Source organism: Eptatretus burgeri, chromosome 16 (genome assembly GCF_056783735.1).
Source record: "Eptatretus burgeri isolate ZD-2024b chromosome 16, Ebu_testis_v1, whole genome shotgun sequence".
Lineage (NCBI taxonomy): Eukaryota > Metazoa > Chordata > Myxini > Myxiniformes > Myxinidae > Eptatretus > Eptatretus burgeri.
The window spans coordinates 69,652,932-69,680,513 of NC_140976.1; the positions used below are offsets into that span (position 1 = coordinate 69,652,932).

The following is a 27,582-nucleotide window of genomic DNA, read 5'->3' on the forward strand; positions in this document are numbered from 1 at the left end:
AAGGTCTTTGCTCAAAACAATTCTTGCCAGGGTTTGCCAGCATCTGAGTACTAGCGCCCAGAGCAGTCGGGCTTTACAACAAAGAGGTCAACAATTGACCTTATCCTTGCCCTTCGGGTCCTTACCGAACAGAGACAAGAGTTTTGTCAGGGGCTGCTTGCAGCATATGTTGATCTCTGCAAAGCATTTCATTCAGTGAGTCGGAATGCCATCTGGAGGATTCTCGGTCTTCATGGGATGCCACCAAAACTTATCAATTTGATGTCTGAATTATACGCTGGTACTGAGAGTGCTGTGAGGTGTGGTGGTTCCATCTCTGAGTTATGGCCAGTTGTTACTGCAGTTCTTTAGGGGTGTGTACTGGTCCCCACAGTTTTGAGCCCTTTTAAGGACTGGATTATGGGGAGGATGTCAGAGATCAAGCTGCTGTGCATTATTTGGGAATATCAACATCTCTGACCTTGATTTCGTTGATGATGCAGTCATCTTTGTGTGGACACTGGATATCCTTATGGGGGTCCTCGAGGTACTAAATGAGGAGTCAGAGCCACTGGGATTACAGGTATCCTGGGTCAAACTAAGATCCAGGCTTTCAATGACATCATGGATCCTGTTACCTTTTCTGTACCTGTTTTTGGTGAAGATGTTGAGGTCATGGAGAGATTCACTTACCTTGGTAGTGATATTCATGTCTCCGCATGTTTGATCCAGTGGTCTAGAGACGTCTAGGTCGGGCCTGGGGAGCCATGGATTCACTGGATCATTGGGAGTGGCACTGTCAGTACCTGTGCAGGAGGACAAAAGTCTGTGTCTTTAGGTCCTTGATCCCAGTCTTGCTCCACGCTGACCAGGGAACTGAGACTTGGACGCTGACCAGGGAACTGAGATGGAGACTTAACTCCTTCGGTACCAGATCTCTTCGGAGAATCCTTGGCTGTCGCTGGTCGGGCTTTTTGTCCAACGAGCGGTTGATGAAAGAGACTCGGATGATATTTGTTACCTGTATTGTCCGTGATCATCAGCTGAGACTGGATGAACATATAGCTCGTTTTGATGATGCTGATCCTGCTCACCAGATTCTCTCAGCGAGGGAGCCTTGTGAGTGGAGGATGCCAACGGGTCTACCACATGTGCCGTGGTTGTGGCAGCTTGATCGGCATCTCAAGACTTAGGGTTAGTCTAAAGCAATGGTAAACAAGTATGGAGCAAGCAGTTCACCTCTGAAGAATTCCATTGTTGATTTGAAATGGTGCAGTCTCTCCTTCAGGAGTTAATGACACTGCAGAGGTATCTTCACACTTAATTTGTACGGCCTCCACTCATGCTCTCAGTGTCTTTCACATGCCTTTTTGCTAACTTTAGGCATGCAGTCATGTGCCTTTTTCTCAGGAGTGGTTTCCATCTGGCCACCCTCCCATAAAGCCTCGCTTTTTTAAGTGCTGCAGAGACTGTTGTCCCTCCAGCAGGTTCGCCCATCTCAGCCAAGGAACTCTAGTTCTGTCAGAGTAGTCCTTGGGTTCTTGGTCACCTCCCTAACCAAGGTCCTTCTTGCCCGTTTGCTCAGTTTGGTCAGACGGCCAGCTCTAGGAAGATTCTGAGTTGTTCCATATTGTTTCCATTTCCTAATGATGGAGCTCACTGTGCTCTTGGGAACTTTCAATTCTCTAGAAATTGTTTTATACCCTTCCCCAGATCTATGCCTCCTCACATTTCTATCTCGGAGTTCTACGGACAGTCCCTTGGACTTCATGGTGGAGTTTCTACTGTGACATGCACTGTCAACTGTGGGACCTTTTTTGAAAGGTGTGTTTCTCTCTAAATAATGTCCAATCAATTGAATTGGCCACAGGTGGACTCCAATCAAGTTGTGGAGATGTCTCAAGTATGAGCAAAGGAAATCGGATGCACCTGAGCTCAATTTGGAGTTTCACAGCAAAGGGATTGAATACTTGTTGATGTAAGACATTTCAGCTTTTCAATTTTCATTAATTTGTGAAAATTTCCAAAAACATGTTTTTATCTTGTCATTGTGTGGTATTTTGTGTCGATCAGTGACAAAATATTTAAATTTAATCCATTTTAAATTCAGGCTGTCACACAATAAAACGTGACAAAAGTCGAGGGGTGTGAATACTTTCTGAAGGCAATGTCTATTTGAGCTTATTTTAAATGCAGTTTTATTATCTGGTGCATTGTTTGTTAACTTTGATGAGGAATATGATTTATTGTGATTGTCCATGTGACAAACACCAAGACATACTTTGTGTTTTTACACTTGGTGAAATAAAGTTCTTGTCTTATCTCATCTTATGTTATCATATGGTTTAGGGTTCCCGTTAAATATTTCTCATACAATCTGATCCGATACTTTGGTGATTGATATAAGGTTGTTGAGTAATGACAGTTTGATTACTATTCCAACTATACCAATTGCTGCTCCTGTTTGACTAGTGTCCCAGAAGCTGTAAACAAAGTGGATCTGCAAATTCTAATGTTTTGAATATCTGAGTCCAATAGTTGGTGAACTCTTCAATGTTCTTGAATACAAATCACTGAGATATTGACGGCATTAATGTGCTTGGCAAGTTCATCAACTGCACAAGTGAAAGATAAACTACGACAGTTGAGCTGACTCGGAAAGTTAGATTTTTTTTAGGGCGCGCAAAGTCCTTTCATTGCTGTCATTTCAGATAAAATCTGTCCTTGCAGGTTTGGGGTCTCATTGTCAAAAGGGCCGGTAAACCGATGAGATGAATGAATGTTTGAGGCAGGGGCTTGAATCCTGGTGCTGATGTGCGAACTCATCATGCTTTCAACTGGCTATGGCTCCGGTGCATCGCCACTGCTACTGAGGATGGATTCGGTTCGTAGTCATCTGCTACTCGGAGAATTGGCAACCAAGCCTCGTGAGATTTTCCAGCCCATTGGTGTTACATCAGAGTTTTCATTTCTCCCTGTCTCACTCCAAGATGGATAACCCACAAGACAATGGGGGAGAGGTTTTATAGCACCTCTGATTCGTCAGAAGATTACATCATTGGTTATTTTAAGGATGTTTTAAAGATAACTATTCCACCAGTTGACCAACTTGACCCCCAACAATCACCACCAGATTGTCCCTGACTGCTAAGATAGGAAGATAGAAAAAAGACAAAGAAAGGAAAAGCTAATGGACCATCAGGTTGGTGGGAAAGATTATTTAGGTATTGGAGGATGCAGGAGTGGATTGACTTTGACTGTTATTGGTTCGGATCTGGGAGCGGGAGATGCCAAAGGATTGGAAGGAGAGTCATTTGTAGCTATCTACAGAAATAAACAGCTTGGTGAATGATAGGCCAATAGAGTTGGTGGAGGTTGAGAGCATATGGTTTGAGTTTACGTATGCCAGGTAGGGGAACAACAAATGATATTCAGAGACAGGAGAACATTTTGGAAGCCAACAGTAACTTGAATTGTGAGTTTGTGGATCTGGAGAATAGATATGAGATGGTAGCTCGGCGGTGGTGTTATGGTCTCTGAAGCAGACGGGTGCTTGACAGAATCGTAAGGATAAATGAAATGATCTATGACGTGGGTAAGGCATCAGTCAGAATGATGAATGGTTGTTCAGAGGCATTTAAGATACAGGTTATGTATAGTTCCAAGGGTTGTATGGCATATTGGTTGTTTTGGTTGTATTGGTTTCAAGTTTCAAGTATTGGTTGAGGCGTACACTGAGGGAGGAGGGGAATGTGGTCAGCATTTCAAGGCAAGCCTCTGATTTGAATGCATTTGGCAGGAGAATCAGAAGTGGCTGAACAAACTTGAAGTGTGTGGACATGATGGTGATGGACACAAGGGAGGGGAGAGATGTTAGGGACAGATGAGTGTGGAGAGTGAAACTCATATGGTCAACCATACAACAATAAGATGTCTTGTAGAGCACGATACTTGCAAAATCCATAAAACAAATTTGGCCTCAAAAATAATTGGTGGTTGAATTCAATGACCAAATATGCAACTCCTCTTTAAATTTCAAGTCAATCGGATGAAAATTGACAATTTTAGAAAAGTCAGCCTATGTTGACCTTTTGGCCAATGTTGACCTCAAACATAATTGGTGGTTGAATTCAGTGACCTGATATGCAAATCCTCTTCAAATTTCAAGTCTATGGGATGAAAATTAAGGATTTTAGAAGTACCACCTTCGTTATTGACCTTGGGCTTCTGTCGACCTTTTGGTCGATATTGACCTCAAACATAATTGGCTGGTTGAATTCAGTGACCCAAAATATAAATCCTCTTCAAATTTCAACTCGATTGGATGAAAATTGAGGATTTTAGAAATCCCACCTAAGTTGTTGACCGTTGGACTATGTTGACTTTTTGACCTCAAAAACAATAGGCTTCTTGCTTATGCAAAACTCAACCATGTGGTGACGTTTCGTGAAGATCGGTTTAAAATTGTGACCTGTAGGCGATAAACAGACAAACAGACAAAATAACAAAATCGATTGACCAATATACTTGAAAAATCTTCGATTTTGCAAGTACTAAGGGTGGGATTCATTGGCACCTTTAATGTAGTACTAGTCGGAGTAGTAGTAGTAGTAGAGTATTTCAAACAAAACAATATTATGTAAGAGTTATTACAGAACTCCAATAGACCAAAATAATGTATGTCTGTTGTCTATAATGTATGTCTGTCGTAGTAGTATTACACCAAACCAAGGTCTGATGCTTGAGAGAAGGTGAGAAAATACATCACACCCTTTCAACAAAAGTGTCTTTTAAAATGTAAACGTATGATCTCGTGATTCAATCAAGATTAATCAATTTAAAACATTGCTCCCTCTCTGTGTGGTACTCTGGGACAAAGTTTTACAAAAGTTATTTTGTTCCACTTGTTTAATCGAAATACCACATAATCCACATTGTTGTGACGATGATGACAAGAATAAACAGGATAACCAAGTAAAAGTTCACAAACGAGGTATCCTTTTTGTTCACCATCTTCGATACGAGCTTGTCTCTTTGCAGATCCGTCAATTCTGAAACAAAATGGGGAAAGCCTTTCATGATACCGTGGAAACGTAGCAACGTCATTCACTCTGTGACACGAAAAAAAATCTAAAGTCATCATTCAAATAAACTACAGCATATAAATAAGAAAAATGTGATTGCTTCATGGTACTAACAGTCCCCTATGGTGTCATTGTCACTTATTTTTCTTATTTATCGAAGAAGATCAATTACATTGAACACTTTTCGTCCAGACTCGGTGACCTTGTCTGAACTATAACTACAAAATGAATTGTCCTAAAATACAGGATAAATGTTAAACTTTATCATGAAATACTTCACTCATAGAGACAGCCTTGTGCTTCCAGTTTCATGCCATAGGATGCAATGTCTGGTTTGCCAGTACCTTGACAGTACAATCAAAGTCAGAATTTATAATTGGGCATGGGCTACAATACACAATGGCCAATTCATTAAGGACTACAATACACAATGGACTATTCATTTCGGGTATTATTACACAATGGCCCATTCATTGAGGGCTACAATACACGATAGCCTATTCATGAAGGGTATCAATACACAATGGCCTATTCATTAAGGGCGAGTACACAATGGCCTATTCATTAAGCATACCAATACAGAAAGGCCTATTCATTAAGGGTACCAGTACACAATGGCCTATTCATGAAGGATACAATACACAATGGCCTATTCATAAAGGATACCAATACATAATAGCCTATTCATTGAGGGTCAGGTCAGGTCAGGTGTGAGAGCATGCGCCGGAGCAGTGCGTCGCTGCGTCCGCTTTCAACCGGTACTCCAGGGGCCTCTGTCTGGCCATCCCCCAGGCAGATGCCTGGTCCATCCCTGTCTCCTTGAGATGCTGATCAACCTGCTGCAGCCATGAGGTACGTGGTCAGCCCATTGGCATCCTCCACTCACGAGGCTCCCTCACTGAGAGAATCTGATGAGCAGGATCTTTTGTCCTCCTACACAGGTAACGATCACACCACATCTCATGATCCAGTAAATCCATGACTCCACACGCCCGACCCAGACGTCTATTGACCTCTTCTTCACAGCCAGCAGAGACAGGAATATCTCCGCCAACGTAAATGAATCTCTCCATGACCTCAGCATCCTCAGCACAAAGAGGTACAGACAAGATAACAACATCCAAGATGTCATTGAAAGCCTGGATCTTAGTTTTGACCCAGGAAACCCGTAATCCAAGCGGCTCCAACTCCTCATTCAACACCTCGAGGGCCCCCAAAAGGATATCCAGAGTCCCCGCAAAGATGACTGCATCTGCAAAATCAAGGTCAGAGATCCTGACATTCCCAAAGGATGCACCACAGCTAGATCTCTCCGACATCCTCCCTAAAATCCAGTCCATACAAGTGCTGAACAGTGTGTGGGCCAGCAAACACCCCTGATGAACTCCAGTAACAACTGGAAATAAGTCAGAGATGGAACCACCACATCTCACAGCACTCTCAGTACCAGAGTAGAGTTCAGACATCAGATTGATCAGTTTTGGTGGCACCCCACGAAGACCAAGAATCCTCCCAAGGACATCCCGATTGAATGAATCAAACACTTTCCAGAGATTAACATATGCTGCAAACAGTCCCTGCAGAAACTCTCGTCTGCATTCGGTGAGGACACGAAGTGCAAGGATACGGTCAATCGTTGACCTCCTTGGTGAAAAGCCTGACTGCTCTGGACGCTGGTGCTCAAGCAGATGGTGGTGAACCCTATCAAGAATTATCTGAGCAAAGACCTTGCCCGGCACTGAGAGCAGCGTCACCCCTCGGTAGTTGTTACAGTCTTGGCAATCACACTTCCTTTTCCAGGGAGGAACAATAAGGCCTCTCTTCCAGTCAGTTGGGATGATTTCTGTGTTCCAGGAAGAGCACAGAACTTCATGCAATGACACGAATGTAGCATTTCCACCAGCCTTGGGAAGTTCAACATGGGTGCCACAGATCCCTGGAGCTTTACCCCATTTCAACCGGTTCACCGCAGCCCGTGTTTCCACAAATGGTGGACTACAGTTAATTGGAGGGTCAGCAACAGGGATTGTCACACCCCTGACTTCCAACTCAACAGCGGGGGGATCAGCCTGGTACAGCTGCTCAAAGACACCAGCCTCGCGGGCCTTTCACTTTGGACTCCTCTGTCAAGAGCCTCCCACCCTCTGTTCTTACTGCAGTACATTGAGGGATAGGCTTGGATGGACGCAATGCGTGAATTCCCCTGTAAGCAGGACGAGAATCACTTGACCACAGATGATGCTCTACCCCCTCACAGATTCCTCACACATAGGTGTCTTTGTTCACCCTCAGTACATGTGCAGTTTTAACTCCCTGCACAGCTCAGCTCTGCCATTAAGCCTGGCCCTGCAACTCTGGTCAATGGTGTCCAGTGTCCCTTGAGAGACAAATTATTCTTCCCCCTCTGGTGAGTTCCAAGACATCCATCGGCAACATCAAAGATGATTGCCTTGAAGACACTCCACAACTCTTTATGATTCCCTCAAGCAGCCACACCTCCCAAACCCCCATTCAGCCTGTTCACAACCTCCTCAGCTACCCTCTCATCCTTGAGCTTAACCAACATCCAGCCTCGGCTGGGATGGCACCATACTCCCAGATTTGAACCTTCAACTTCAGAGTTGCCACCACAAGCCGGTGGTCAGTATTGAGAAACAGAGCACTCTGGTAGACCCTGCAGTTCTGTATCATCCTCCAGTGACCATCAATGAGCACATGGTCATTGACGTCTTGCAAAGTCAAGGAACTTAGTGCTATTCAGGTTCACAGTTGCAGACCCACAGGGACCAACACACGTCTCATAACCATCGCTATCAGTTCCAGTTGATGCATTGAAATCCCCCAAAACTGGAAGTGTACGAGTATCTCTCCTGGGGCAATGATCAACCACAGACTCGAGCCTGGCAAAGAATGCATCCCTCACGGTGAGATCACTCGCCTCAGTTGGAGCATAAACAGAGACCAGGGAAATGACACCCAAGGAGTGACGAATCCTTCGTCTCATAATACGCTCGTTGACCCGTTTTACCTCAATTATCATTGGAGGCAGGTTATTGGACACAGCTACAGCAACTCCTTGGGCATGGTAACCATCAGAGCGACCAGACCAATGGTAGATGTAACCACCTGCCATGATCTAACCGCAATCCGGTCTCTGCATCTCAAAGAGTGCTGCAATACCGATATCACCAATATTACAAACGCATTTGTGCAAAATATATGTTTGTATTATGATTGTGGTCTATCATGACAACACAGCAAATCTTTATGAAACTGTCTCGGCAGCCCGATGCACCTCACGGTGTGAAAGGAATGGTTATTATTGTTATTAAATCTAATATTAATTATGCTACACTTATGCTGAGACATCCTGAAGGAAATAATTGCACCATAGCAAGAAATGTTACCCTCGACAGGGCCTTCAGAAAGCATCGACACCCCTCGACTTTTGTCACAAATTTAATTTTTTTGGTCACCAATCGATACAAAATACCCCAGAATGACAAAACGAAGGCACGTTTTCGGAAATTTTTACAAATTAATGAAAAATGTAAATCTGAAATGTCTTGCATTAATAAGTATTCAACCCCCCCCCCCCCCCCCGAGTCAATACTTTGTAGGAGCGCCTTTGGCAGCGATTAAATCTTCGAGTCTTCTTGGGTTTGTCTGCATCAGCTTTGCACATCTGGATTTGAGGAGTTTCTCACATTCTTCCTTGCAGACTTGCTCAAGCTCTGCCAAGTTGGATGGGGAGCTTCGGTGAACAACAATGGGATTCAAGTTTGGCCTTTGGCTGGACCACTCAAGGACTTTCACATTCTCATTCTGAAGCCATTCCAGTGTTGCTTTGCCTGTATGCTTGGGGTCATTGTCCTTTTGAAATGTAATTCTTCACCATCATCGTTTTACGGCCTTTTCCATGTGGACATGTGGAACATAAATCTTCGCCACAGTCGAATGTCTTTTGCACTCTGTAGGAGGTTCTTCTCAATGATTTGCCTGTATTTGGCTTCAATCTTTGTTCCCTCTATCTTTACAAGTCTCAAAGTCCCCGCCATTGAAAAACATCCCCATAGCATGATGCTGCCACCACCATGCTTCACGGTAGGGATGGTGTTAGATGGGTGATGAGCTGTGCTCGGTTTCCACCAGATGTAGCACTTTGTATTCAGGCCAAAGAGTTCAATTTTCATTAATCAGACCACAGAATATTTTACCTCTTGATCTCAGAGTCTTTCATGCACTTTTTTGCAAACTCCAGGTGTGCTATCAGGTGCCTTTTTCTCAGGAGTGGTTTCCATCTGCCCACCCTCCCATAAACCCTCATTTTGTGAAGTTCTGCAGAAACTGTTGTCCTTGTGGCAGGTTCTCCATCTCAGCCAAGGAACTCTGTAGTTCTGTCAGAGTGGTCATGGGTTCTTGGTCACCTCCCTGACCAAGGTCCTTCTTGTCCTGTTGCTCGGTTTGGTTGGATGGCCAGCTCGAGGAAGAGTCTGAGTTGTTTCATATTGTTTCCCTTTCCTAATGATGGAGCTCACTGTCCTCTCGGGAACTTTCAACACACTAGAAATTGTTTTATACCCTTCCCCAGATTTATGGCTCCTCACAATTCTATCTCAGAGTTCTACGGACAGTCCCTTGGACTTCATGGTAGAGTTTCTGCTCTGACATGCGCTGTCAACTGTGGGACCTCATATTGAAAAGTGTGTTTCTTTCTAAATCATGTCCAATCAATTGAAATTTGCCACAGATGGACTCCAATCAAGTTGTGGAGACATTTCCAGGATGATCAGAGGAAATTGGATGCACCTGAGCTCAATTTGGAGTGTTCCAGTGAAGGGGTTGAATACTTATTCACAGAAGACATTTGAGCTTTTCATTTTTAATTTGTTTGTAACAATTTCTCAAGACAAGTTTTCACTTTGTCATTACAGGGTATTTTGTGCAGATTGATGACAAAAAATTTGTGTTGAATCCATTTTAAATTCAGGCCATAACACAATAAGATGTGACAAAAATCGAGGGGTGTGAATACTTACTTAACACACTGTCAGTGTCATTTCCACAACATTATTTTTGTTCACCTGTGTGTGTTTTTATCATCAATCTTCTCTTCATATTCCTGTATTCATTCAACCTGTCAGCAGCACACTTACCTGTAGCATGTCGTGTTTTGGATTCCAGGTACGTTGCATTTTTTTTCAGGCTGAAGTAGCCCAGAAAGCATGCCATGAAAAAGCAGCCATCAGTACTTGGAGATGGAGTTTTCATTTTGAATTGTTTATCATAATTGTACGTCAACTGAACCATCCAAATGCTCTCAGCGAGGCTGAAGCCAAGCCAAACCATGGCAGCCACGTAGTAAATATCTGTGTGAGGAAAACATGCATTCAATTAATTAAAACTACATAACACTGCCAAACTACTTACGTCCTACATCCCCTTCCCTCTCTCAAGGAATGAAACAATGAAAACCAGCAAAGAAGAAAAAGTTACTCAACTTAAAATGTTGAAACGACTTTCTGAACTAGATACAGCTACTTATTTTAACCACAATCTGTGACATATCAGTCAGGGGCTCGACCTTCCAGGCAAGGAGTTTAAAACACAGTTCACACAAGCGGCCTTCAGGATCACCGCCATTGTCGCACCTTCCTGACGACAGCCCCGCGCTACCGGCCCGATCTACCGATGACAATAGGGGGGCGTATGCCACACTCCAACCTTTTTAAGCTGAAACTTGCAAACCTACCATTCATCCAAATACACTCATACCTTAAGGCATGCCCTCGTGAAACTTAAGCCAAAACATTATAGGTACGATTCCACGCACGCGAAGTGGCTGATATTTTGCATAATACTTATGCTATTATTTACGGTTAAGTATTTAAAATTTTGAAACTCCAGCGAAAACAATAGTGGAGATGTTGAAGGTAAACATTATCCAATCAAAATGCATCTCATTGAACCAATGAAACAGCCTTCCAGCTCCAGCAAGCCAATCAGAATTGACGACAGGAAAAAGGTTGCTGGACAGGAGAGTTGACAGTTGGACCAAATAAATGGGAGCTCCATAACTAGACTTTTTCTACGAACCTTGGGCTCCATTTTTTTATCACTCGTGGGCCCATTGGTCAAATAGACCAAATTTTCATTGTTCTTCATGACCTTGAGGCATACCTGGCTGCTGTCATGCTGGAGCATTACGTTGCCTTTTCACTAAGCCCAGATGTGCTTAGGCCAGGGTGGAGATTATACGTTTGTTATTACCAAATGATACCACTATTATTATTGTCGTTAATGTTATTAGTATTAATTAATATATGCTTTGTTATAAGGTTATCATTATTTTTGGTATTTATTTTGTAATCACAATGCCATGCTGTGAAAGGACCAATTAGCTGCTCGATATTTACCATACTTTCTGATAATCATTTATCAACACTTCATCTATCAAATGAGTATCACAAAAATGTGATTGTACTGTGTGTTGTTATTAGATGTACGACTCGATTTTAAAATGATTCCGAACTTTCCTTTCATTGGGTACCATCCATTAGTGAGAAAAGAGAAGAAGGGATTACAAGTAATCAAGGAATAAGAGGAACCTATTGGTTCCTATTGGTTCGCATCCACAGTTGAGAGTTACATTTTCTATCAGGCAAGTCAAAATTTCTGAGGGCATGTCAAATGAGATTAATCACAGGTCGACGTTAAATCAACACGTCCAGATTGACATACAGACTTGTTAGTCCGTGAAACATTTCATTGTGGTTAAGATCCTCGACTTTGTATGCAAAAAGAAAAATAATCCCAGTCGACCAACAACCACTTCCACTATTACTCATTTGAGGGGCGCGATCATTCCCACCTTTTTCTTGGATTGGCCGGGGAAAGTTTTTGGCAGGAGGTTTTTGCCCTGTATGACCCTATATGAAAGACCCTGTATGATATTTAACCTCCAACAATGCCCACAGGAGGAATACCCAACTTAACATCACTTCGAGGGCTGGCACCCTTTTTGATGCAACACCATGTCTATGAAGGTTTAGCGTGGAAGAAAAGGCGTCCGAGACATTCGGATTCCGAGTCAATTCCCTTGATGCAAACGGACACCGTTCGACCCACTCTTGCTCTTCTGGCTCGCCCGGTACTGAAATTGTCAGGTCAGGCCAGATTAGATCTGTGACTTACTACAGGTACCATGTAAACCTGTATCAAACTGTTTCATGGTCGGCGGCCATCCATATCTAGTGGCCAACTCTGCTTGTGGATGTCTTCCTGCAGTTGGATTACTGTTTTTTAGGAAGTTGGTTGCATGATTTGTACTCCAGCTACCATAAAATCATCACTCCACAAAACCCATAAAGGTAAAGACAACTGAAAACCCACTGCGTGGGAGTACCTCCTTTGCTGCTGCCCTTTACAGGGCAGCTCACCAGATGACGGGATTGAGGCAAAGCCTTTGGGACCCCCAATCTTTGATGATAGGAGGAAAAGCACAGGATAAACTTCCTGGGTCAGATTGCGGTGATGTGTGGCGGACCGGTGCTGAGGAGTTGTCCACCAGATGGAAGTCTCCCTATGTCAACTTGAGGCAGTCCGTTCGGGGGGTGGGAGGGGAGGGTGTGCCTGGAATGCCCTATCCCAAAGAAAGGATGATCACCTGTCTTGTGATCTGTGGTCAAGTGATTCTCATCCTGCTTATTGAGCATTCGTACATTGCATTCCTCCAAGCCTGTCTCTCAGTGTACTGCAGTTAGAGCATAGGGTGGTGCACTCATGACAGAGGAGTCCAAAGTGAAGGTCTGCTGAGCAGGTTACTTGGAGGGGCTGTCCCAGGCTGACCCACCAGCTGTCGAGTTGAATGTCAGGGGTGTTACGATCCCTTTTGCTGACCCTCCAATCAACTGTGGTCCACCTTCGTTTGTGGAAACACAGGCTGTGGTGAACCGGTTTAAAATGGGGTAATTCTCCTGGGATTGGTTTGAATGAGATGCCTGCTCTTGGCTTAATGGTTAGGGTGGTGGGCTTTGGTTCCTAGGGTCCTGAGTTCAAATCCCACTTGGCAGTTGAATTAATACCAGGTAGGGTTGACTCAGCCTGTCATCCTTCTGAGATACCAGCTTGCTGAGTACCAGGAAGTACCAAAATGCTGAGTAGCAAAATTAGTACCAGCTTGCTGGTGTCCGGCATTGGAGTGGCGACCTGTCCAGGATGTTCCCATTTGCCTAGAAGACTGTGTAGGCAGCACCGATTGCTGCACAGAGAATGGTCCCAATGGATGGATAATTGGATCTGTGGCATCCATGCTGAACTTCTCAAGGTTGGTGGAAATGCTGTACTAATGTCATTGCATGCAGTTTTGTGCACTGCTTGGAACACAGGCATCATCCCAACTAACTGGAGGAGGGGCCTCGTTGTCCCTCTCTGGAAAGGGAAGAGTTATCACCAGGACTGCAACAACTCCTGAAGGGTGACGCTGCTCTCAGTGCTGGGCAAGATCTTTGATCAGATAATTCTTGATCGGGTTCTCCAGCATCTGCTTGAGCACCAGCGTTCAGAGCAGTCAGGCCTTCCACCAAAGAGGTCAACGATTTACCATATCCAGGCTCTTCGGGTCCTCACTGAACGCAGACGAGAGTTTCGGCAGGGGCTGCTTGCAGCCTTTGTTGATCTCTGTAAAGAGTTCGATTTGGTGAATCGGGATGCCACCTGGAGCATTCTTAGTCATCGTGGGGTGACACCAAAACGGAACAATCTGATGTATGAATTATACTCTGGTACTGGGAGTGCTGTGAGATGTGGTGGTTCCATCTCTGACTTATTTCCAGTTGTTCTTAGAATTTGTCAGGGGTGTGTGTGTGTTGAGCCCCACACTTTTCAGCACTTGGATGAACTGGATTCTGGGGAGGATGTTGGAGAGATCAAGCTGCAGTGCATCGTTTTGGAGTGTCAGGATCTCCGACCTTTATTTCGCAGATGATGCAGTCATCTTTGCGAAGATCCTGGATATCCTTTTGGGGGCCCTCAAGGCGCTGAATGAGGAATCAGAGCCGCAGGGATTACGGGTTTCCTTGGTCAAAACTCAGTTCCAGGCTTTCAATGACATCTTGGATGCTGCAATCCTGTTTGTGCCTGTTTGTGGTGAAGATGTTGAGGTCGTGGAGAGATTCACTTACCTTGGCAGTGATATTCATGTGTCCGCTGGCTGTGAGCCAGAGGTCAATAGACATCTGGGTCAGGCCTGTGGAGTCATGGATTCACTGGATCATGGGGTGTGGTGCTCTTGGTGTCTGTGCAGGATGACAAAAATCTGAGTCTTCAGGTCCTTGGGGCTTCCAGTCTTGCTCTCCGGATGTAGGACTTGGACTCTAACCAGAGATCTGTCAGGTCAGGTCAGGTATGGGAGCATGTGCCAGAACAGCGCGTCGCTGCGTCCACTTTCCGTCGGAACTCCAGGGGCCTCCGTCTGGCCATCCCCCAGGCAGATGCCAGGCCCATCCCCATCTCCTTGAGATGGTGGTCAACCTGCTGCAACCATGAGGCACGTGGACGGCCCACTGGCCTCCTCCACTCATGAGACTCCCTCGCTGAGAGAATCTGGTGAGCAGGATCAGCATCAGGAAAACGAGCCACATGTCCATACAGCCGCAACTGACGCTCACGGACTATGCAGGTAACAAATCTCATCCGAGTCTCTCTCAGCAACCGCTCGTTGGACACAAAATCTGACCAGTGATAGCCAAGGATTCTCCGAAGACACCTGGTACCAAAGGAATTAAGTCTCCGTCTCAGATCCTTGGTCAGAGTCCAAGTCTCGCACCCATAGAGCAAGACTGGAAGTACCAAGGACCTGAAGACTCGGACTTTCGTCCTCCCGCACAGGTACCGGCAGCGCCACACCCCATGATCCAGTGAATCCATGACTCCCCAGGCCCGACCCAGACGTCTATTGACCTCTGACTCGCAGCCAGCAGAGACATGAATATCACTGCCAAGGTAAGTGAATCTCTCCACGACCTCAACATCCTCACCACAAACAGACACAGACAGGACAGCAGCATCCAAGATGTCACCGAAAGCCTGGATCTTAGTTTTGACCCAAGAAACCCGTAATCCCAGCGGCTCCGACTCTTCATTCAGCACCTCGAGGGCCCCCAAAAGGATGTCTAAAGTCTCCGCAAATATGACTGCATCATCTGCAAAATCAAGGTCCGAGATCTTGACATTCCCAAACGATGCACCGCAACTTGATCTCTCCGACATCCTCCCTAAAATCCAGTCCATACAAGTGCTGAAAAGTGTGGGGGCAAGTACACATCCCTGACGAACTCCAGTAACAACTGGAAATAAGTCAGAGGTGGTACCACCACACTTCACAGCACTCTCAGAACCAGAGTAGAGTTCAGACATCAGATCGATCAGTTTTGGTGGCATCCCACGAAGACCAAGAATCCTCCAGAGGACATCCCGATTCACTGAATCGAACGCTTTACAGAGATCAACATAGGCTGCAAGCAGCCCCTGCTGAAACTCTCATCTGCGTTCGGTGAGGACACGAAGGGCAAGGATACGGTCAATCGTTGACCTCTTTGGTGTAAAGCCTGACTGCTCTGGACGCTGGTGCTCAAGCAGATGGTGGCGAACCCTATCAAGAATTATCCGAGCAAAGACCTTGCCCGGCACTGAGAGCAGCGTCACCCCTCGGTAGTTGTTGCAGTCTTGGCGATCACCCTTCCCTTTCCAGAGAGGGACAACAAGGCCCCTCTTCCAGTCAGTTGGGATGATGCCTGTGTTCCAGGCAGAGCACAAAACTGCATGCAACGACACGAGTGCAGCATTTCCACCAGCCTTGAGAAGTTCGGCATGGATGCCACAAATCCCTGGAGCTTTGCCCCGTTTCAACTGGTTCACCGCAGCCCGTGTTTCCACAAGCGAAGGTGGACCACAGTTGATTCGTGGGTCAGCAACAGGGATTGTAACACCCTTGACGTCCAACTCGACAGCTGGGGGATCAGCCTGGTACAACCGCTCAAAGTAACCGGCCCAGCGGGCCTTCACTTCAGACTCCTCTGTCAAGAGACTACCACTCTCTGCTCGAACTGCAGTGCTCCGAGGGATGGGCTTGGATGAACGTAATGCGCGAATTCCCCTGTAAGCGGGACGAGAATCACCTGTCCACAGGTGATGCTCTACCCCCTCACAGATTCCTCACACATATGCCTCCTTGTCCACCCTCAGTGCACGTACAGTTTTACGCCTCAGCTCCCTGAACAGCTCAGCTCTGCCATTCAGCCTGGCCCTGCGACTCTGGTCAATGGTATCCAGTGTCCCTTGAGAGACAAAATTCTTCTTTGCCCTGCGGTGAGTTCCAAGACATCCACCGGCAACATCAAGGACGGTGGTCTTAAAGGCGCTCCACAACTCTTCAGGACCCCCCAAAGCACCCAGACCCCCCAAGTGTCCACTCAGCCTGTTCGCAAACTCCTCAGCTACTCTCTCATCCCTGAGCTTGGCAACATCCAGCCTAGGCTGGGATGGTACCATTCTCCAGGATTTAAGGTGCAGCTTTAGAGTTGCTACAACAAGCCTGTGGTCAGTATTGAGGAACTGAGCACTCCGGTAGACCCTGCAGTTCTGCATCATCCTCCAACGACCGTCAATGAGGACATGGTCAATCTCCTTTGCCACACCGCCAGCGTTGGAATACCAAGTCCAGCGATGAGCTTGTGGGCGCTGAAACCATGAACCAGCCACCCTAAGTCCATGACTTCTTGCAAAGTCAAGGAACTTAGTGCTATTCTGGTTCATAGTTCCTGACCCATGGGGACCAACACACACCTCATAACCATCCCTATCAGTTCCAGTCGATGCATTGAAATCCCCCAAGACTAGAAGTGTATCTCGTCTGGGGCACTGATCAACCACAGACTCGAGCATGGCGTAGAATGCATCCTTCACGGTGAGATCACTCGCCTCAGTCTGAGATCTGAGATCTGAGAAGGTTACTTATTTGCTTTGGTACCAGGTCTCTTCAGAGAATCCTTGGCTATTGCTGGTTGGACTTTACATCCAGCGAGTGGTTGCAGAGAGAGACTCAGATGAGATGTGTTACCTGTATTATCCGTGAGCATCAGCTGTGGCTCTCTAGACATTTGGCTCGTTTTCCTGACGCTAATCCTGCCCACCAGATTCTCTCAGCGAGGGAGTCTCGTGAGTGGAGGAGGCCAATGGGCCGACCACGTTCCTCGTGGTTGCAGCAGCTTGATCAGCATCTCAAGGAGATTGGGATGGGCCAGGCATCTGCCGAGGGAATGGCCAGACGAAGGCCCCTGGAGTACCGGTGGAAAGTGGACGCAGCGACGTGCTGCTCCGGTGCATGCTCCCATACCTAACCTGACCTGGTACTGAATATCCCCCAATAAACCCAGCTCAAGCATATTTACATATTATCTCAGCAAAGGCAAGATGATGCGACAACAATTGTCCCCCTCCTTGTGCGTAAGTTCCCTCTCTATCGAGTGCAGCCTGTGGCTGCTGGTTGCATCATTGGTTGGGACGTGGCTCTGCCGCTGATGCAGTGTACCCCTTACCAGTACACTGGTGCTCATTTTGCCGACCTCGGAAGGATGACAGGCTGAGTGAACCTCTTGGTGTATTTTAATTCAGCGGCCAACGGGGCTTGAACTCAGGACCTTTTGGATCCCAAGCCGCCACCCGAACCACTAAGCCAACACCAGGCTATAGTGCGCGAGTTGAATGGCAGAAACAAACAAAACACATAATGTTGTAGAATAGAGATGTTGGTTGTCCATGTAAAAATAAAAGTCCCAGCAAAGAGAAATGGTCATCAGCAAAATGTGCTCTCAAACCATAAATATCATGTTAATGAGGTGAAGAGCGAGTCATACATGAAGGTAAATGTATTGTTGTAGTCAGCTGCGACCCGTTGGTCATTGGGAGGGTCGACTTTGGTGCTATGTCAAGTGAAGCTGGCTTTTAGCAACCTATGGAGATTGTTTGATGACCACCGTTAATATCGAGCATGAAGGTCTTCTTGGAGCATTGTGTAACTTTGTAAGGGCTGTCATATGGTTGCTGCAAAGGTTTACGTGGTTGCTGCAAAGGTTGCTGCATCACTTCATACGAATACGTGGGTGCACGTAGAAAATTCCTGGGGAATAAAGACCGGGTGTAAAGAAGTCGTGCATGTTGGTGTCACCTGGAGGGTCTGCATGGTCACACAAAGTTGGTTGACAGTTGGTGGCATCAAGCAAGGTGTCATCGGATGCTGAGAAGACTTCTCCTGGGAGATAAAGCAGGGTACTGCACACTAGCTCTGAAGTGCAGCATCCAAGTTGACTTTTAGAGCAGCTCACGTACCAAACAGAATCATAGGTAAGACATCTGTCCAGTGCGTGGAATTGTCATGCGCTTTCAGGGAAAACATGAATCGGTGGTGGACATGCTCCACTCCACCATACCCTTCGCTGCTGGATGGTACACAGTGGTTTGCACATGGTCGGTAGCCAGTAGTTGAGTCAGCTTCTGAAATAGAGCCGATTCAAACTGACTCCCATGATCCATAGTGAAGATTGATGCAACACCAAAATGGGCAATCCAGGTGGGGCCAAAGGCCCTGGCGATAGTAGATGTGGTGATGTCAGCTATCAGTGTAGCCTCCGACCAATGGGTCAAGCGGTCAACACAAGTCAAATGAATAGCACGAGTGGTGTGACAGTATGACGTTGGATCTTGGAGTGTTGACATTGAAGACATCGCTTGGCCCAACGGCACACGCCGGTGTTGATGCATGGCCAGACGTAGTGCATGGTGATGAGACACTGAGTTGTTCGAATACCTGGGTGTGCAAGTGAGTGAAAAGTGTCGAAGACTGTAAGATGGAACACCACAAGAATGAAAGTGTGTGACTGTCCTGTCGATGTATCACACACAAGGGTAGTGTTTGTCCCTGCGACTGGATGTAAGTAAACTTGCTACAGACTGAAGATGGTGGAGCTTCGTGTCCTCCCATTGTGCTGCGGCAAGTGCATTAAAATTGATGGCTAGTGTGCTGACAGACGACGATGCCGACACCTCGATGCGTGGGAGAGCGTCGGCCGCCGAGTTCGCAATTCCTTTTAAACGCCGGATATCAGTGGTGAATTGCGAGATATAACTGAGTTGGCAAAGTGTGCAAAGAGAGTGAAAGTCCGAATATGTGGACAGAGCAAAAAGTTAAAGGTTTATGGTCAGTCAGGACAGAGAATTGTCTGGCCTCTAAGAAGTGGCAGAAGTGCTTGATGGCGAGGTATACAATGAGTAAGCGAGTGGACGCCAGTCAGCAGTGATGAACTGGTCAAGGGCCACATCCTCTGCAACCTCAGACCCTTCTATCATCAGGCATGTTGGTGCCTCGGGCTTCGGATGAATCAGGAGTGAGGTGTTGACCAATGAGTCTGATAGTGTGGAAGGCTCTCAAGGTTATCTCCGCCCATCGGAACACCTCAGGATGCTTGCCAGTTGTGTGGAACTCATTCAGCGCCTGTAGTATTGTGGTTGCGTTTGGAATAAGTTGATGGTAAAAGTTCACGAGGCCCAAAAACTCTTGCAGCTTGTGTTGACATGAAGGTAAAGGGACATCTCAAATAATTTGTGACCGTTTTACCATAATCAAACGGCAGTTGTTGTTTTCTTACTTTTCTTCATGTTTCTTGTCGCATTCAGGTTAATCTTGCCGACCAGTCACTTGCACGTGCATGACATCATGTCGTTGTGAACATCGATGCTCACTACGTATCATGACTTAACAGGTACAAAGTTGACCTCACTACGTGTAATGACTTAATGGAAAAAAAAGAGACCCCTTTAGTTTAATCTATATCCTCACCAATGAGTGGCAAGCTTATAGCAGTTGGTGGGAGGCTTGTGAAGATGATGTTGAGGTACATGCCATAAGAAAGCAGCAACGTGGTTTTGTAGTTAACTCGCTGGCCGCAGTCATTGGGCAGTAGGAAGCCTGTCAGGTCTACCAGGAGCATAAACGCACTCGGTATTATCAAGTTGATGACGTGAAGGAATGGGCGCCTTCGAATTCCAATCTGTCAGAAGCAGGACAGACTTGTGTCAGTGCTTATCCACATCAACAAGAGCTTGAAAAGCATCATTTGAGTTGAAACAGGATAAAAGTTATTGAACTTACGTAAAAATGATACTGATCAAAAAAAGAATTTTGCACAAACACTTGAACCCACTCTGCCTTCACACTTTCAAAAATCCATTGATCACCCACTGGTGATCCACTTAGGTGCCTTGGGACCTCCTTTGACATCCCCACCAGAGCCAGTTTTATATCATCACCTGGAAGAAAGAACAATCAGACCAGTATTGTTAAGTGTAACGACCTGACCAAGCAGGTCAATAAAAACTAGAACGGCACTCGGTAGAGCACGTACCTCCGCCAGTTTCAACAGTTTATGTTTTGTATCCCATTTGTAGGCCAGATCTGCATACAGACCTTAACCAAAATCGAATTGGCTTGTTCTTGTCATTCCTAATCGATCGACAGTTTTGTAATAATCTGTCCACAACTGTTTGAGATATCATGCTGACAATATGCAGCCCTACCCATTAATTTGGCCCTAACCCATTAATTGTTAAGAATCACATAAAAATTAAAAAAAAATTCTCATATCTGGATCCAAATCTTCATGAATATCGAACCAATTCGTTATTGTTGCACACCAAACCTTTCCACCAAGTTTCATCCGAATCTGTCAATATCTTTTTGAGATATCCTGCTCAAGGACAGACAGACAGACAGACAATGAAATAGATAGATCAATCAACGAGTGAATAATGATGCTGGAAAAAACGGGCATACCCAGTTGGTGAATGCCATGACCAATCGACGAGTGAGTGAATATACAGTAGGTGACATAGCTACAGCCACACAACCTCTATTTATGATAATACATATTGATTGTTTGGCTCTGGGACAACAAGACAAATTACACAAGATTTTTGCATTTATTGCTGTTGTGTGTGTGTGTGTGTGTGTGTGTGTGTGTGTGTGTGTGTGTGTGTGTGTGTGTGTGTGTGTGTGTGTGTGTGCGTGCGTGCTTGCGTGCGTGCGTTATATCCACTGCAGACATGAGAATGTACAAACAGTAAATGGCATAAACCGGACACCTCTCTATCGATGGTATTTCTCATATTTCATATTTCCGTGAGTCCGGTTTGCATTCAGGAACAGAACAATTATGGTTAACCATTTAGAAATTGTCACTCTTTCGTCTAAATGCTGGAAATTAAGTTGTAACGACTATTTAAGTTACAGCTTTTGTGCTAGCATCAGCAGGTTAAAAGTGTCTGACGAGCAGAGCTGAGTCAGTGTAAAAAAAAAACAACACACACACACACACACACACACACACACACACACACACACACACACACACGGAAAAGGTCGTGTTTGGCATTCACACGTCATTTTGTAAGCCACGTATAAACCCCGTACATGCGAAGTGAAAAGCAGGGTTCAGCAACTGGTTCACTTTGTCTGTCTGTCTGTTTGTCAGTCTGCAAACATCAATTTATGATCGAAGAACAACTTCATTTCAAGTGAATGTTATATTTTGAACATGATTCGGAAAACAAACCTACCGTTTAACAAGATGGTAGTTTTGGCAAATTTCTGGATCTGAATTTGGCAAACTGCACGGAATCTCATCCCAATCACACATGTTCAGAGAGGAGTGAGATAAAAAAAAATTTTTACTCTGCCTGTCTGGCAGTCAAACAAAATTGAAAATCATTCTAAACAGGAAACGTTCTGTTATTATGGATGTCATAAAGGACACAAACAACAGGCAAGAAGAACGAATGTAACATGTAATATAGGGTGGTGTAATCGACGCTGGATCAACAGAGGAAAAATTCCAAAAAAAAAGTTATTTTTTCTCAACCTTTAAAACGTTTATTTTATTTTAATTCATAATTAAACACTGGAGAACACAAATCACCTTCATGGCATTTTCAAACCCTTCCGTTTAACAATATTTGAACAAAATGTTATGGCATATGATGTCATCTCGACCAATCAAATTTGCCACTCATGGAGCCTTCCCATTTTTGTCCTTTTTTCTCAAGAATGCGTGTGATCAGGTGTTCTATGAACTCTCTAATTTTAACATGTACTGTATTTCATTTCATCATTCAAATCGAATCGTGAGAGGCTCACTTGTGTGCAGCGCAGAACGAAAGCTCAAAGAACAGACATGCTCATCGAAAGGGAAACTTTGCATCTTCCCACTGCATGTGCTTGATATGAGTAAGGGCTTGCTGTTATCCACCCAGCCGGATGCATTCACCAGGATAAAGGGAGGCCTGCTTGGTTCTTGCTTGGACACCCTGAAAAACATAAGGTAGCATTCAAGAGTGAGGTTGATGTATTTGCGACAAAGTATAATGAATAATTTTCCACATAAATCAACAGATAATAATAAAATTGCAGTTTCATTTGTCGGATTTTGTGTGCAATGATATTTAGTAGATGGGTACTCGTGGTATGGTAGTATACTTACATCTCATCGATAATTAGATCTGGATACCAAACCTCGTTTGTCGGGAGAGAAATGTGTGTAATCCCATCGTACTTGACCGGATCCCATTGCAAATGGTAATCGTACCAACCCTGACAAACACAAAATCATTCAAATCCTTCCGGTTCTCCCACCACTGATAGAATGCACTTTACTGCGGACAATGAATTTATCTGTCCAACTAAAATTACAAACCCTGAAAGAACAATGACACCAATTTATTCTGATTTATAACATCTTTTTCATTTGCTGTCAAAGTAAATCTCAAAGTGGGTGCCTCAGGAGGCCTAGGAGTAGAAACTCGAGTTGTGCTGAGGATAAAGGCGACCTATAAACAGAAAGATATTCCTGACAAGAAACACCCAAAGTTGATTAAGTGATCCATTGTTACTGTGATCCAGATATGGCAGCTTTGAATGGATCCTACCTTTTCTCTTTCTATATCCCCATGATTAAGGCCCTGTCACACCTTGACGATTTAGCCAGCGTATGCCGACGAATGAAAAAAAATTCTAAAACGCTGGCACACGTCGAATGCATATGGGTAAGTTTTGTGTACGTTAAGAGCACGCTGGCATATGTCGTAGTTTGCCGAGGTGTTAGACAAATTTTCCATGCTTGAAATTTTTCGACGTATGCCAGCGCATGACTCACACGTTCCGCATACACTGGCCATAGGTTGTAGGCACGTTACACTATCGTTGACACACGTCGACACACGTTACTTGTAAGTTATTCATAAGTCGAAACACGTCGAGGTAATGTTTAGCGTACCCGAAACTTATTTCTAACCTATGAGTAACGTGTTGTAGGCACGTTACATGATCGTTGACACACGTCAACACACGTTACTTGTACGTTACTTGTAAGTCGAAACACGTCGAGGTAATGGTTAGCGTCAGTGTTCCAGAGTCCCAGGTTTTTTTTTTTCTTTTTCTTCGGTATGACGGTGATGTTGACACTTCGATTTCTAGTGCGATTTCGATTTCTAGTGAATATTGACCACCCAGATGTCATTTGCCTTGGCTCAGCTCTCCATACAAAATAGAGGCTCATACGATCCAAGACATCTCAGTAGTTTGGCAGCTGCAGTGGATGGCCATTATATAACTATAATATCTTTCCATGCTTCAGTGCGTTCCACAATGCATTGCTGATGTGCCATGTCTGCCAGGTGCTTGAGCTGTGATCTCGTAGCTCAGGTAGCTGGGAGACATGGTCTTTACTGCACCTGAATATGGGGAAGCTGCCCTTCTACATCTGTCATTTCACGACGAGGCAAAGGTTATCAGGGTTCACCAAGGAGAAGGTGTGGATAGCACTTGCAAGTGAGAGGCTATAGATCCAGGGAGGACACTCGGCCTCCTTTTCGCCAATAGTTTGGTTAACATCCATCTAATAACAGATGAGAGACACCCCACAAGGCTTTTAACCCCAAAGACTCAACTTTGTTCAATGTAGCTACTAGGAGTGGCTCAGGGCATTGAATATGCATTCCCTCTGCAACCAAAGATGACGATGACACATATCAGTATACCACGGATTGTTCAGAATTGTCAAACTGGATCCGGAGCACTTTTTCACTCCAAGCCACTACTCCACTACTAGGGGGCACTCTGGAGTTGTTTAAAGAAAGGAGTCACTTGGAAGTTAGAAGCAAGTTCTTCAGCGATCGGGTGGCTGACGACTGGAACAGTCTCCCATAGGCAATTGTGGAAGCTCGCTCGGTCCTGTAGTTCAAAGTTAATTTAGACACGCATTGGTGGGTGAAAACATTTCACCTTCACCGAACCCTCACACAGGCACACAAGTTTTGCTGAAGCAGAGACCGGGAACTACAGCACACCTACCACTTGATATCCTCTATAAATAAACATGATGATGACGATGATGAAGAGGAGGAGGAGGAGGAAGAGGAATGTAATAATTATGACATGGTTACCATGGCAACACAACGTACCTGGGTAAACAAAATGTACATCGATAACCTGTAATTCTTTTCATCCTGAAATGCACAGACAAAAGAACGTGTCTCGGTTCAGATGAAATTTCACTTGGACTTGAAGCATTTGAAAAACCTATTTCACAAAATATTTTTTTTTCAGGAAGGGACAATCTATTTATTACTTACGTCTCCATCCTCCCAAATATATTCTCTTTCCTTCTTGTTCTTCACAACACCTTTCTCCGATCTCTCTAACTTGTTTCTCTCCAGTCCACACTCCTCGCACACCTGTACCTTCCTAAGTATCTCCATTATACTCGTCTGCCTTCATGATCATAAACATTACAAAATAACATCATAAATGACAGTTTACAGCTGGATTCGAACCCAGACTAGACAGCTCAGGGGTGAATGCACGTACCCCTCTGCCATCCACAAGGAGCTCATGAGAAGTCAGGGGTTCTTTGTAAAGGATGTGAAACATTTGTTATTATTTCAGTCACTCCAGCACAAGTGCAAAATATTTGGGAGTCTGTGCCTAAGGAATCTCCAAAGGACAATCCTATAAGATTATGATAAATATAAGAGCACATCATATTATACACAAGGACTTTCATGACACGTCCTTGGAATTGACCGACTTGGATACACTTTGAGGTGGGCGGCAGGTATATCCTTGTAAAGAGGAAACCTTGACTTTGGCAACCATGAAGTTATAAAAACCTAAAGCATGTCAAGGTCAGGTGTGCAACAAAACAAATGTTTTTTTTAACACTCGGTCAAAACTTCTCTAAACAAAGTCATCGGATGTGGTTTTATTTTTTTTTTACCCCATGTTATGTTGTAGCAGCTTCATTACCAATAATGACTTCGACGAAAAACCAATACACATACGAGAGGGGATCAAATTCTCTTGTAAACAGGTGTAGTTCAAACGGTACTGCGGTGACTGCAACTGAAACCTTTCCTTTGAGGTTTCATCTAAATCATGCTTGCTTCCAATTTAACAGTCCTTAAAGCCCCAACAACATTGTTGAATTTGGGATTTTTGGTTCCTTTTACCAACACCGCCACCACCTTTACCCCTTTCTAATACCTTGCAAGGCCGAGCAGGATGGCTTCGATGCACGCTTGCCTCTGAGTTGATCTAGCCTGGGTTCGAATTTCAACCTAGCTGTAAAATGTCAGCCTGGTATGCTTGGTGAGTCACCAATGTGTGTCCTGTATATTGGAATTGCAGGTGGAGGAGCATGTCGCTGTGTCCACTTTCTGCTGATACCCCAGGGGCCTTCATCTGGCCAGCCCCCAGGCAGATGCCTGGCCCATCCCCATCTCCTTGACATGCCGATCAACCTGCAGCAACCACGAGGCATGTGGTCGGCCCATTGCCTCCTCCACTCACGAGACTCCCTCGCTGACAGAATCTGGTGAGCAGGATCAGCGAAAGGAAAACGAGCCACATGTCCATACAGCCGCAGCTGACGCTCATGGACCATGCAGGCAACAAATCTCATTTGAGTCTCTCTCAGTAACCGCTCATTGGACACAAAGTCCGACCAGCGATAGCCAAAGATTCTGGTACCAAAGGAATTAAGATTTTATCTCAGATCCTTGGTCAGAGTCCAAGTCTCACATCCATAGAGCAAGGCTGGAAGCACAAAGGACCTAAAGACACGGACTTTCGTCCTCCTGCACAGGTACCGGCAGTGCCACACCCCATTATCCAATGAATCAACAACTCCCCAGGCCTGACCCAGATGTCTATTGACCTCTGACTCAGAGCCAGCAGAGACATGAATATCACTGCCAGGGTAAGTGAATCTCTCCACGACCTCAACATCCTCACCACAATCAGGCGCAGACAGGACAGCAGCATCCAAGATGTCATTGAAAGCCTGGATCTTAGTTTTGACCCAGGAAACCTGTAATCCCAGCTGCTCCAACTCCTCATTCAGCACTGCGAGGGCCTCCAAAAGGATATCTAAAGTTTCTGCAAAGATGACTGCATCATCTGCGAAATCAAGGTCAGAAATTTTGACATTCCCAAACGATTCACCGCAGCTTGATCTCTGTGACATCCTGCCTAGAATCCAGTCCATACAAGTGCTAAAAAGTGTGGGGGGCCAGTAACACCCCTGACGAACTCCAGTAACAACTGGAAATAAGTAAGAGATGGTACCACCACATCTCACAGCACTCTCAGTACCAGAGTAGAGTTCAGATATCAGATCGATCAGTTTTGGTGGTACCCCACGAAGGCCAAGAATCCTCCAGAGGACATCCCGATTCACTGAATGAAATGCTTTACAGAGACCAACATAGGCTGCAAGCAACCCCAGCCAAAACTCTCGTCTGCATTTGGTGAGGACACGAAGAGCAAGGATACAGTCAATCGTTGACCTCCTTGGTGTAAAGCCTGACTGCGCTGGACGCTGGTGCTCAAGCAGATGGTGGCGAACCCTATCAAGAATTATCTGAGCAAAGACATTGCCCGGCACTGAGAGCAGCGTCACTCCTCGATAGTTGTTGCAGTCTTGGCGATCACCCTTCCCTTTCCAGAGAGGGACAACAAGGCCCCTCTTCCAGTCAGTTGGGATGATACCTGTGTTCCAGGCAGAGCACAAAACTGCATGCAACGACACGAGTGCAGCATTTCCACCAGCCTTGAGAAGTTCAGCATGGATGCCACAGATCCCTGGAGCTTTACCCCGTTTCAACCGATTCACCACAGCCTGTGTTTCTACAAATGAAGGTGGACCACAGTTGAGTGGAGGGTCAGCAACAGGGATTGTAACACCCCTGACGTCCAACTCGACAGCTGGTTGATCAGCCTGGCACAACCGCTCAAAGTAACCGGCCCAGCGGGCCTTCACTTCGGACTCCTCTGTCAAGAGCACACCACCCTCTATTCTAACTGCAGTGCACCGAGGGATGGGCTTGGATGAATGCAATGCGAGAATTCCCCTGT

The 27,582-nt window shown here is 45.3% G+C and overlaps 1 protein-coding gene across 1 annotated transcript in view; it reads right to left on the minus strand.

Annotated features, from left to right (window-relative positions):
* Positions 1-4,556: 4,556 nt before the first annotated feature.
* The window catches only part of LOC147011267 (uncharacterized), a 52,170-nt gene continuing 29,144 nt past the window's right edge, over positions 4,557-27,582 (minus strand). The window contains exons 8-14 of the mRNA XM_085859032.1: positions 24,630-24,674; positions 22,652-22,761; positions 22,309-22,478; positions 20,269-20,426; positions 19,957-20,167; positions 10,220-10,432; positions 4,557-5,030 (exon numbers count right to left, since the gene is read on the minus strand). Coding sequence (XP_085715158.1) covers positions 4,888-5,030; positions 10,220-10,432; positions 19,957-20,167; positions 20,269-20,426; positions 22,309-22,478; positions 22,652-22,761; positions 24,630-24,674 — 1,050 coding nt within the window. The 3' untranslated portion in view covers positions 4,557-4,887. The remainder of the gene's footprint in view (positions 5,031-10,219; positions 10,433-19,956; positions 20,168-20,268; positions 20,427-22,308; positions 22,479-22,651; positions 22,762-24,629; positions 24,675-27,582) is intronic.